This window comes from Vanellus vanellus, assembly GCF_965231255.1.
Source record: "Vanellus vanellus genome assembly, chromosome: 2".
Taxonomy (NCBI): Eukaryota; Metazoa; Chordata; class Aves; order Charadriiformes; family Charadriidae; genus Vanellus; species Vanellus vanellus.
This window is the reverse complement of record NC_138906.1, coordinates 38,676,264-38,689,491: the sequence shown is the minus strand read 5'-3', so window position 1 is coordinate 38,689,491 and position 13,228 is coordinate 38,676,264. Positions and strand designations below refer to the sequence as shown.

The following is a 13,228-nucleotide window of genomic DNA, read 5'->3' as shown; positions in this document are numbered from 1 at the left end:
GAGAGGCTCCTGCTTATTGCTGTAACACCCAAGGCAAGATAACAGTTATGTGCCCCATTGGAGGGTCAGAAGCTGAAAAGTGTAGAGGGGTCCCACCTGCGTCAAGGAGCGGACAGGACAGGTGACCCAAAACTTACCAACAGGGTATTCCACCCCATCTGCCTCATGCTCAGTATAAATGCTGAAGGATCAAAGGGTCAGCTCTCTTTCTTCAATGGCCGATGTCCAAGGATGACTGTCTGTTCATCTGCCTTTGATCCCAATCCTGAATCCAGATATGGATCAAGTTCCCGTACGTCACTGAGTCCAGTCTGGGACTTCCCCAGTGCCAGCCGGTGACGTGACTGTCATCCTGGGAGCCTGATACAGGGTGGTTTTTTTTTTATATTTCATTATTTCTTTTTTATTTTATTATTAATATTTCATTAAAGTAGTTTAGTTCCTTCTAAACTCATAAGTCTCTCTCTCTCTCTCTCCTGTCTCTCTTTGACAGATGCCCACCCCTACCTCTCTTCATTCCACCCAGTGGCCGGTTCGGCCCAAACCACACCACCAGATTATGTTGTTATACACAAACAACATGTTACTCAAACAAACCTCACTTGATTCAATTCTCCTTCCATAAAATGGAAAGCTTTAATAGGCCAATAAAGAGTAATCCATTCGCTATATCCCTATTTCCTATTTTTGAGCAAAAAGGCTTATTTCAATTTAGGACATCATAAACTACTTTTTAGTTATATAAACCAACTCTGTAGTCACAGTGGAAACGCTTAAGTCTGGTAAAGGTTAAGATATCTAACACCGAGTACTTTGCAATTTGGCTGGGCAAGTAGGGACAACCCATGTGTGCACAATACTCACACCAGACAGGTTTTTCCTTCTACTCATAAACAGGTATGTAGTCATCATGAAAATTTTTCCTTCTTCTGTGCTGCCCCACACATAGAAGCTCCTTTCTTACTGAAATGCCACTCAGTGCAACTAGCTTCCCCATATTTACATTTCACTCACAGTACATTTCCACAAAATAGCTAAAAATTCATAGCTAGAACGTGCCTGTCTATATGCCAATAATATATATTAATGAGGAAAAGTAATATTTCACTGTACCTCCTTTAATTTTCATCTGATTCATCTTACAACAAATGTAAGCTTCTCAAAGAAAGCTCTGCCTTATAACTGCACAGCATTTACAGTGTAAAAATTATTTCAAACTTCATTTTTCATTTCTTGAGTTTCAGATGAACGTGGAGAATAAACACTTTTCTGATTTTATATTTTGTTTAACCTCTTTCTTTTTATAATGCCTTGGTAAAGTCAGTCAATTCAATCTTGAGAGAGAGTGCTTTAAAGAAACAGCACCGCAGGGGAAGCTCACTTGGCATCTTCTCCCCTGGCCTCAGAAAGCTGTTACACAACTGAAAGAGCAGCAGTGTACTTCTGCTGCATTAAAAGTGTCTTACCAATCTATACAATGCACATACTAACTACAGCAGACCAAAGAAGCAAACCCAGGAAACGCTTGTTTAGCTAAACCAACTTAGATATAATTAATGAGCGTTTATTGAAAATACCTAATATGACCCAATTTAAAAAACAAAAACACCACAAACAAAAAAAAAAAAAAAAACAACCTCTACAGAGTGAAAATTATGCCTTTTTTGTAATTCAGAAGGTAAATTACATAGTTTAGAAAATAATTCGGTGAAGTACTCTACGTACTGCAAGAAGACAATAAACTATCTCTGAAAGATGCAAAATTACAGCCAGTAAATATGGCTCTGGACATGCGTTACACAGTATAATTATTACTGACAACAGTAAGTCAGCAGCCTTTACATATTTCAAACAGTAAGCATCAGTTATTCTGACCCAAACCACAGAAAACACAAGCGTCTAAGCAAAACACAATTGGGCTGAGTATCCTTGGAAGTGATGTCTCCACAGTAGATTTGGTTTGTGCCATAACCCTGAGTTCAAGTAACATTGCTTCATAGTCACAGTAGTGCTAGTGCTACTGTAACCTGTAACATTCTACAAGAGGCAGCTACAGATAACAAGTTTTTCTAACCCAATTAACAAATGGAAAAATTACAACATCTGGGGGTAGTGAAACTCACACCGGGCAAAATTACTGCGAGTTTACTGTTAATACTGACATGCTGCTGACGCAATATACTTTTGAACACATGCGTCATCATCAAATAATGGTATCTAGATGACAATTCTGAAAAAATCAAACCATATAAGAAACTTCAGAACATGGACATGAGGAAAAATACTTATTAAAGTATTAAGTACATTTTAGTAACACTAAGGCATAGACATTTCAAAATAAGCAAACAATATAGTCAAAGCTCCAACCTTGTTTTTTTTTTTTAGTATGACTGTGATCACCTTAGACCACATGCAACTTTGACTTACTTCAGTCCAAGCCATTTAAGACTTCAGACATGACCTCGTTGCTCATACTAAGATCAAAATTTGTTATACAGCAGGAGTCCTAAAGCTGAAACATCTTGAGGTTGAAGATGGCTGCAAGGTACTCTGTTTAGACCCTTTATGAAAGGCTGTAATCTTAAGATGATCTCTCATGCCCAGACCTGAAGAAGTCCATCTCTGCTGAATGTTACAAACACATATAGGCAATCTTTTAACTTGAGCTGTTGAGACCATATGGTATTTGTTGCAGTATCAAGGCACTATCAGGGTCCTAACCTATTATCATCTCACATTGGTTGCATTTCTACCTCATAGTTCAGAGGAATATGTCAAAATGACATTGACAGAGTGCCTAGACCATAGGATCAACTTTCTCTCTTATTAGGTATAAATCAAAATAAATACAGAAACAATATGAACTCTCTAAAAGAAAACTTGGTACATATGTAAATGGCTGTCAAAGGAAATGTTATGACAGATCAAAGACTAACAAAGTTACTGTTTACTTTAAGAGATAAGCATGAAAATGATTTAAAAGGGGGGGGGGGTTTAAGTAAAATATTAATTTACTATCACATTTCATGAAAACTATAAATTAGCACAATTTTTTACTTCAAAATTGTTATCCGCTACTGACCTCTTTGTTATGCCAATTCTGTCTCTGACCGCACAAACCTACCATAGCAAATATTTTTAGAAAATTAATGACACTTAGAATTAAATGTCAAAATTTCTTGTCAAAGGTAACATCAGGTAAACAGAGATTATTCTTCTCTTCATCTAGTATAGAAACAGTGAACAACACTGACATGGACTTTTTTTTTGGTGAGAAAAAGATTAACTCAGTTATTTAAGATATGTCTTTATGAAGAAGGTAAATCAGCAAACAACAGAATCGCTCTAATTTGTGGATATAACAATTATCAAAACATTCTGAATTCTAACAATTCTATTCCCAACTATTTTAACAACAGGACATACTCTCCACCACGCATTCCTGTATCTATCACGCCCTGCTGTGCAGTGATGATTCCGTGCCAGAAAAATTGTATTTCTAGATGCATGTGATCAATAACACATTCAGCTGTTGCACTGTACTTCATAACATATGATATGTATATGGAAGTAATTGCTATCTTTAAAAATAATAATAATAATAAAAATCAATCTACGACAAAACCAGGACATTGAAATGACTCCCACAAGTTGTACTGTTACTTGCAGTCCAAAGGAGGCTAAATAACCCAGAGTACTATACAAAAACATATCTATATTGTCTTGATACAGCACAACCACCAACTTAAGAGTCTCTTAAGTGTCCATCAAATCCACTGTTAAATTTTGTTACAGAAGTTTTTGACCACAGACAAGTTAATTCTGAGGTTTGCTATAAATTAGTACATTGAAAAGACAGAAATTAAATTGCAGTTAATACTGCACTGATGCACAAATAGTAGCTCAGGTGTGACCTCCTACATACTGAGTACTCTCTCAGAGCAAGTAGGCACTTCTTGCATTCAAATAAGTTACTAAGATCTTCCCAATCCTGGTTATTCAGTTTTTCCATAAGTTAAGTTACCAGAATGTCAGATCACCATTTTGAAGTTGTGGATATTAAGAATATGGACATTATGAAAGAAAACATTTCATTTTATTCTCTAGGGGTACATTGAGGCAGTCAATACCAAAGCATGTCTATAACGTAGGTCAACATCCTAGAAGAATGGTAATGTAGACTACTTAGAAAAATATACCAACTAGAACTGAGAAACAGAAAAGTTTTGATGGAATAGTTAATTAATGACACAGCAAGACCAAAGTCATTAGCTTAACATATGCAAGATTACCTGCTGATATCACAGGTCTTTCCACCATGCTGGCCTCAGCAAAATTAAATCTTCAGAAACCCAGGAAGTATTATGATAAACCCCACAAATACCCACACCCTTAACGCTACTCTCCTGAAGCAGTATCTTTATTACACCCATAACATTTTTCCCTTGGGCCTTTGAGACGTACAATAAACCTTCCTCCCTTGTATACTGAACATCTGTCAGTCCTACTTGCACACATATGCCCTAGACAGAGGGGTAAGCACTGTTTCCTCAAAGCCAAACAGGTTTTGCAAACACTTCTGCAAATCTGGACATTATGCATTAATAATGCAAAGAGTATCACGTGGCCATATGACTATTTCACTTTATTGCAAAATAAAGATGTAGACTTCCACATCCCATTAGGACTACCTACCAAACAGATCATTTTTGCAACCAGATGTAGTGCACATATTATTTTTCCTCATTTCAAAGGTTTAGATTTGGATTACTCTAAGAGCCTCTCCAGATTTTGATTCATCAGTTATAAACAGAGAAAAATAAAGAGAGGACACCGGTCTTGGATCATTCTGGGAATACAGATCTCCTAGGAAATCGATCAAGAACGATAAGCCTTCTACCCTTTGACTCCATGAAAAAAACGCGTGAAGAAGGACTCAGGCTCAGGATATCCAACTAGACCAGTACTTATCTGTAAAACTGCGTTTTTTTTTTTTTGCTTGGTAACAAGCAACAACATAACTGATCAAGATCTTTTGGCACTTGATTACAGATGACCCTCCAGAATATCACAAAAAGCAAAAAGAAATAGCAGCAATGAAACACAACAGACTTAAAGGCTGAGTCAAAACCTGTTTTTAAGCCTCCTGTAGGGGACAAGGAAGAAAATGAAAGACAAATATATACAAAAAGAATAAAAATGCTGCACATTCAGAACTTATGCTCTGAAGGGTAACGTCGTCTTCATTACTGTACTTCCCGCCCCTGCCAATTTTTTGCCAAAGATCCAATCCCAAAAGCAGTGTATGGCTCTAGATACACCTAGCTTGTAAGAAAATTAGTATATCTGAAATAATCACAGAATGGTGGGCACTGGAAGGGACCTCTGGAGATCATCTAGTCCAAACCCCTGGCTAAAGCAGGTTCACCTAAAGCAGTTTGAACAGGATTGCATCCAGGCAGGTTTTTAGTATCTCCAGAGAAGGAGACTCCACAAACTCTCTGGGCAGCCTGTGCCAGTGTTCTGTCACCCTCAAAGTAAAGAATTTTTTCCCCTCGTGCTCAGATGGAATTTCCTGTGTTCCAGTTGGTGTCCATCACTCCTCATCTGTTCACTGGGCACCACTGAAAAGAGCCTGACCCCATCCTCTTGGCACCCACCCTTTAGATATCTATAAGAATTGATGAGATCTACTCTCAGTCTTCTCTTCTCCAGGCTAAACAGACCCAGGTCTCTCAGCGTCTTCTCATAAGAGAGATGCTCCAGTCCCATAATTTGTCTTACCTAATAATACTCCTACATGCAACATTACCTTTTCAGTTTACGAACACTGAGTTTGCATTTTTCAAAACAACAGAAACCTATTTTCTCAGGAACAGTTTTAAATCTACTACCACCACTGCAAAGTGCCTTACACTGAGCATTACAAAAGTTCAACGTTTAGCAACTTAAATCACATTGGGAACAGCAAAAACCACATTTCATCTACAGCTTATGCAGCAAAGTTGATAGAATCTGTTGAGTTTTAGAAGAACTGTTATTTGCCTGCTGATTTATTTAGTTCTTTGTCATAATGTCTTATGTCACAAGTCCCTAGATCAGGTCTGAAGTTTTACCTCCCAACAAGACCTTTTTGATGCCTCTGATGGAGAACAGGGACGCAATACTTTATCTTGCCATGGCTCCTATTTTAAATTGCTTTGTAAAATATTCTTGAGAAGAATAAACAACTGCAAATATGAAGGAACCTGCTGTGGTATCTTTCACTGAAAATATTACCTTTTCATAGTACAAAACAGAAGCCAATACTCAGTGATTAAAGTGGAATACTCAGCAAACACAGAAAGCTGGAAACATTGCTAGTGAGAGGGGGAAAAACTCACAAGCATTAAGTCCAGCAAGTGAAAAAGAATGTGTACCAGGTGAAAAAGACTGATATAATGAAGAGCAAAATGAAGTTATGTAATTAATTAATTAATAAATAAACACAATAAGGCACACAGAAAGAAACTTTAATATGTAATTTATGGCTTCTACCAAGGATTCCATTTCTCACATCACTTTTTTCACGTAAACTGCACAACACTAATGGCAACTACAACAATCACAAATGCAAACATACATGGAATAAAAACAGTCATAAATAGAGTCTATTAAACATGTAGCACACACTATGGAAACATTTAAAAACTCACAAGCTAAAAATTAAGAGTCAGTATACAAAATAAGATTTTGCTTCTGGAACTATTAGCTCCATTTCTATTTGAAAAGGAAAGAAACTAACAAACCAAGCCCTTAAAAGCTGCTCTTCAGAACAGAACTCTAAAAAGATTTGAAAAAGAAGCTTCAATTGTCATTCCACATTAAGCAGCCATGCCAATAAAGTAGGAGTAGCCCTTCCCCCACACACTTTCCTAGTCCACTTGTTTCCATCACAGTAATGCCAGCACAGTTGCCCATTGCATCACACAGTGATCAAGCTGAAGAACCAAACCAGTTGTGAAACAAGGTGGTAAAAGCTAGGGGAGGAGGGGCTGTATTTTTCTGGCAGATCACTTCCCTGATCCCTTTCACTGCGCAGCTGCACAAACAGCTGGACTAGCGAAACAAATAGGATGATATAAGGATACAAATAACCAGTATCTACTCAAGACATCATCACCACTGAAGAAATGTACTTGGACTTGCAACTCAAATGAAAACTATTCACTTAAAAAGGTACCTATAGATTTTGTTCAGTTCAATAAAAAAAAATTCTTAGCTAACCAGTTGACCAAACAGGACAGAATACAGTTGAAGGCACTGCCCCTAAAATGGAACAAAAGTCAACATTAGAACCAAACACAATACAATGTTCGGGGGGGGGGGGGGGGGGGGGCTTCTCACTCCATACTTACTTAAGCCTTAAGCTTACTTCAGATGACACCAGCTTAAACAGGTTTGTTTTCTAAGCGAATTATTCACCTCAGAAAGACAAGGTGAACTTCTGTTCCCTCTACGTGAACAGTCAGTGAACTGATGCTTTTGAGTTCTCTCGCTTTCCTTGCACGCCAGGCCAATATAGAAGGCCATTAATTATTATTCAAATAATTAGTCAAGATTTGCTTTTTTTTTTTAAAATGCTGAAAATCACTGTACTAAATATGCATCACATCATTCTTACATATTTTATTAAAGGTAAATTATAAAAACCCTGCCTATTTCATCAGTTTTCAAACCATCTCCAAGTGTTTGGTTGTCCAGGAACAATCAGTTCTCTAGAAATCACACATTTTTTCACTCAGATCGCCATATAGTACAACTTCTGTCTATTTTCTATTCAAAAACTACTACATTTTCACAGTTGATTTTACCATAAACATTAGTTATACACATACATATTTGTAGACTCAGACACAGTTGGACAGCTGGCTCTGTTTAACTCACTGTACTATATACTAAGAAGGTATGTTCACAAAACTTACTCAATATAAACTGACATAGTCACAAAAAGACAGCGATTTGCGTCCTTTTCCTCATCTCACAATGCTTCCTTCCCTTTTGTTGATGAGAATTAGGTGAACTGGAAATTCAGTTGGGGAATTCCATTAAAAATAATCCAGTCCCAGAATGTTAAGCCTTAACCTCAATCAATTCCCTGATTTGATTCATCACACAAGAGCTTGTTTCACATGAAGGAGGGGAAGCACAAGAAATAAACCACCCTGCACCAAAAAAAGTTCCTTTCAGCACTAGTACTACCTCATACCAGCTCAATATGTTCCTCAAATGACTGCCAAAGCTGTATTACCTGCCACTGCTAAAGTAGAATAAAAACTCATATATCAATAATTTACAAAAATCTACCATCACAGTCAAGATGAAATCAAAGATACCTGTACATAGCATTTCATGCAGTCACTGAAAAACTGTTTCACACTTTTTTTTTTTAATTTTCCTAATTAGTATTTTAGGGTCCTATCTGACTGCTTTCCTCAGATCAACTGAAAAAGCCACAACATTAACTTCTCAAGTTATATTTAAATAATTCCAAAATGCTTACTTGTAATATGAACAGCACGCTCTTTAAAGTTTTCATAAAGGTTTTTAAGTTTCATTAATGCTGTTAGCTAAACAATCAAGTGTGCTCAGTTATGCTATTTGTCAAAACTTTTCAGATAATCAAGATATATATCCACCTATTTTTAAAAACTTCCCACTACAGAAACGCGCCTGTTTGTAAGTTAATGCCTCTCCCACACAATTTAGTGACTATATAGTAATTGCATATAGCGTTAAAAATGCTTCCGCGTTGTTATAAAGCACAGTACTTCTATTTTGCAGAAGAGTACCTTATCTTGAATAGAGAGTAACAATCCATTGATGGTCTGCAGATTACAGTGAAGTAAAGCATTTACACTCTGAAATCGTGGACAGTTCTAAGTGAAAGGTTCTCTGATACCAAGATAGTCTATTACCTTTCCCACTTCCCCACTGCCAAAGCATAATTTCTTTAAAGCCCAAATCAAGAATGCTATTAAGCACTGAAGTAAGGAATTTAAGCATCATCTACTAGGAGCTATACTGACAAAGAAACATAGATCAAGGTCTCAAATAAAAGCAGATGTAAGAATTAATCAATTTCTAATCCCATAAATGAAACTTTATTAACCTTTAAAACAACTCCAAATAAATCAACTCACTCATGTGAGGCAACTTAGATGCGGCCTCATCCCTCCTCCTTTTTTCAAGGGTCTGTTTTGAACGATTTTAGTGATCTATAGTGTTCAGCCTATTCTAGCAGCAAAAATGAGTCAGGGACATGGGTCAGGATATCTCCAGCTTAGTTTTTGTTCTTTCCACATGCATTTCACACTTACTCTGGCTCAGACTCTTCACATAGTCCTGTTCACAATGCCACTCTGTGCCCACACATCTCTTCACAAATCACGTCCATTGTATTCTGCACGACACCACTGCATCACACCTTCCCTTTCACCCAGCAGACTTAGCGTACTTATTCCTCTAGTTTTGATCTCCAGTTTGATCTTTGTTACAAAACTCACACTCCAATAGCAGGAACCAATACATCACATAAGTAATGTTCCACTTAAATTTATGAGAGAGCTTTTACTGTTGTTGGAATTTTTTTAAAACTTATTTTAACTGTTATGGGAGAAGACATTAAACATTTGAGCAATAGCAATAGAACAAGCGTTACTTACCTTGAAAATACCAACCCAGTCTTTCTGATGAGGATGGATAAATTGGGTCAGAGTGTAGTGACATTCAAGGTGTGTGTTCGGAAGATAGCTTTTTGCCACATTTTGAAAAATCACATGTGCAAAATTGGAAGTCTGCAAAGCGTTAGCTGAAGATGGAACTTCTTGAAAGGAGGACATGATTGATCTGTAACAAAATGGTAGAAGTTGCTACTTCAATACAGTGGAAAAATGAGTTAAGTTAAAAAAAATTAATCTATTTGAAATATACAAGACAGAGAAACCTAACAATTAGTTCCTCTGTTCTGAAAACAGATAGCTATAGACCAACTCCAAAGTACACTGTCCCAGCATCACTCCAAAACAATCTCTCAGAATTAAAGGGCATTCATTTCAGCGATGACATCAAGATGCAGGAAAAGCATTGCTTAGCTGAATGCCCCCAGTATTGTATCTCAGATATAGTGGCAGAAATGGGAATTAAAAGTGGTGGTGTGAAAACAAAGCAGGGTTCTAACTTAATGAAATATCTTTAATGGTTCTAGATGTGGCAGGGAAGGAGAAAGCAAGCTCCGCGATTTCCCCACTTTAAACTCTCCTAAGAATCTGTACTGCTCAGTGCTTCTAACATAGTTTTTATATATTGGGTTTTTTTTTTTCCCCTCTCGGTAAAAGTAACAAAGTTCCATTTTAAGACACTTTTAAAAGCCAAGAAAGTTTATCTAAACAGGAGGGATTTGTTTGGGGTGTTTTTCTTCTTCAAAGAATTCTCTTGCCTCTGTTTAGCAGTCTGTAGACATCTTTACTGTTCTCACCGTAACATGTATGCTCCCAGCTCTGCATGTTTAGCTTCATTACCATAAACAATGGACTTCATTGATAGCGGGAACATTTAGGTATGCACGCAGTTTGATGGATTAACACTAATCAGTTGGACTGCAAGAGCTTTTAATCATGCTTTCCATTCATCAACTCATTCAGGATACATACTGCTAAAAATTACAGCAATGCAAGATGCTTCACAAGCAGAACAAGAATGTCCTTCAGATTCAGCAATATCTACCAAAAATATAAGATAGGCAACCGAGCAGTTTCAAGTGTTTGATTTCAACGTACAACCACAAGTTTGTCAAAACACTTGATATTAGGAGGATTGAGGCCTTATATATCTAACACATTTCTAGAAAGATGAGCCATCCTATTCTTGCTTATTACTATTAAAAGTAATTTTCTACCGACCAAGCAAATTCACACCTTCAATGAGGTAACTGCCAAATGTGTGACACAATATATTACTTTCATTGAAGATACATGTGGAAACTAATCCCAAAGAGGGATGGGCCACTGCAAGTCCCAAGAAGTTCAAGGATTAAAGGCTGTCTGGGTATTCCCCACAGCGTTTTAAAATTTCTTTTCACCAGTTAAAAAATATGTAGCAAAGAACTCTGAAATAAAATGCACTCTGAAGTAAACGGGTACTCATCATTTGAAACAAGGAAAAGGTAAACAGGGATTTTTTTAGGCTTAAGCCCCCAACAGTTTAAGCCTATTACTGCCCAATTTTGTGTAACATGCAAAGTACAAATAGGGCATAATACATAGGGCAACTAAGATACTATTTTGATGTACGAGATGTTAAATAAAAAGCAGTTTTGTACCCCGAACAACACCAGTAGTAGTAAGATAAAATGCTAAGCTTGTGAAGACTAACAGATATAAAGGACAACACCAAGAACTTACACAAGCAAATAACTGAGTAAAGATCAAAAGACAACTTTTGAGAGACAATAAGGTACTCATTAATCCTATCTGTTATCTAGCTTCAGAGTCCAGAAGAGTGTAGAAAATTTTACAGCATAGTAAAATCCTGAAAACTCCCACACCTCTCAGAGGATTACATTTAAGACATCTCTCAAACACACTCTGAACTATAAGTGGTATGAAGCAGCAGTTTCTACAACTATAAAAGAAACAGAATAGCCTTAATTTTTTTTTGAAGTGCAACAAATTCATTAATTTTTAGTAATTTAGTAGTACCTGAAGCCAAATAATACTGACATAAAACAGACTGTTTCAGTTGTTATCCAGAAGTAAAAAAAGAGTAAACAAACCATTAATAACAAAAACAACTGGTTTTAACTTTTTTTAAAATAGGTCTACTTTAAAAAATCTGACAGTTTATTATAAGCACATTACAAAAAAACAAACAAACAAACAAACAAAAAAAGGCATAAAACCACCCACCAACCCCCTCCCCCAAACATTCATTTCTGCCCACTGGTTGCCAGCTACCTCAGCTCAGTACTAGCCTTGGTGAAATCAGGGAAAGGAGGCTGGTTTCCAAGCCCAAAGCAGAATGATTCACAAATCTGAATTTGCGCAGACCAGCAGAATCATTTGGGATTACTGTTCCCCAGCAGGAAAATCCCTGGAGCTTAGGTGAAGCTGATATCTACTTACAGTTCAAGGATAGTTTAGAGGATGCTGGGTGCTTGCTTAATTAGCTCACAGCTACCGGCTGGGAAAGAGGAGAGGGGGAGGAGGAGAAAGAGGAAGAGCTGTGCTTAGGCTTCATTACCGACATGACAAGCGATTCCCTCGGGAAGGCTGACGCGTTTGGTTTTACGCACCGAAAAGGACGGAGAGAGGAAAAGCTCGTCGGGCAGGAAAAACAAAAGCAGGACGAGCCGCAACCGCCCCAGCCAGTTCCTCCCGGAGTCCTCCAGCTGCGGTCCCGGCGGGACGGGGCGCACCTGACACCCCCGGCCCCCACCTGCCCTCCCCGGCTCCGCGGGGCCGGCCTGCGCCCTGCCGCCTCCCGCCCTCTCCCTACCCGCCCTGCCCCGTCAGCGCCGGCCGCGGCCTCACCTGCCCGCCGCCCGATCACCTTTGCTCTGGGCCTTCGCAACGCACTCCCCGCCGCGGCGGAGCAGGGCAGCCCTGCCACCTCCCACCGCCCAGACCCCGCGCCCGCCCGCGACGGCCGCCGCTCCCCTCTTCCTCCTCTCCCGACTACGACCGGCCAAAGACAGATCGGGGGGAAGGGAGGGGGCGGAGGGGGGACGGCTTCCCGGTGGCGCAGAACTGAGGCCCGCGGCCTAACGGCGCCGCCCGCCCCAGCGGCTGCCGGAGACCGGCAGGAAAGAGGGTGTCAAACCTACCCGTCTCTCCCCAGCCAGGCGCGGGAGGGCCCTTACCTTAGACCGGCGCGGAGGGCGCCGGGGACATCAACATGGGGCCTCCGCCATCAGCGCCTCACAGCTCCGCCCGCCCGCGTCACTTCCAGCCCCGGCCCTGCCCGCGCGGGGGCGGGCCGCCGGCGGCGAACCGGCTGGAGCCGGAGCCCCTACGGGCCGGCGGGTTCGGCCAGGCCCGCCCCGCCCTGCCTCAGGCCCCTCAGGCCTTCGCGCCCTCAGGGGGGGCCGTGAGGAGCTGACCAGGGCTGTGGTCCCAGCCTGTACAGAGCCCTGCAGCTGTTACCGCCATAAAGCGCACCTGCCCCTTACCACAGTTCCCTCCCTTCACGT

The 13,228-nt window shown here is 39.6% G+C and overlaps 1 protein-coding gene across 5 annotated transcripts in view; it reads right to left on the bottom strand.

Moving 5' to 3' along the window:
* Nucleotides 1-12,964, bottom strand: part of TAX1BP1 (Tax1 binding protein 1) — a 64,919-nt gene extending 51,955 nt beyond the window's left edge. For 4 of the 5 annotated variants that reach the window (XR_014270592.1, XM_082499647.1, XM_082499650.1 and 1 more), the window contains exons 1-2: nucleotides 12,899-12,964; nucleotides 9,705-9,888 (exon numbers count right to left, since the gene is read on the bottom strand). Coding sequence is in view for 4 of the 5 variants with exons in the window: in XM_082499647.1 (XP_082355773.1) it covers nucleotides 9,705-9,881 (177 nt within the window). In the remaining variant the exon portion in view is untranslated. Of the gene's footprint in view, nucleotides 1-137; nucleotides 807-9,704; nucleotides 9,889-12,898 lie in introns of those variants that run through there. The other variant, XM_082499648.1, reaches the window with a different exon arrangement.
* Nucleotides 12,965-13,228: the final 264 nt, after the last annotated feature.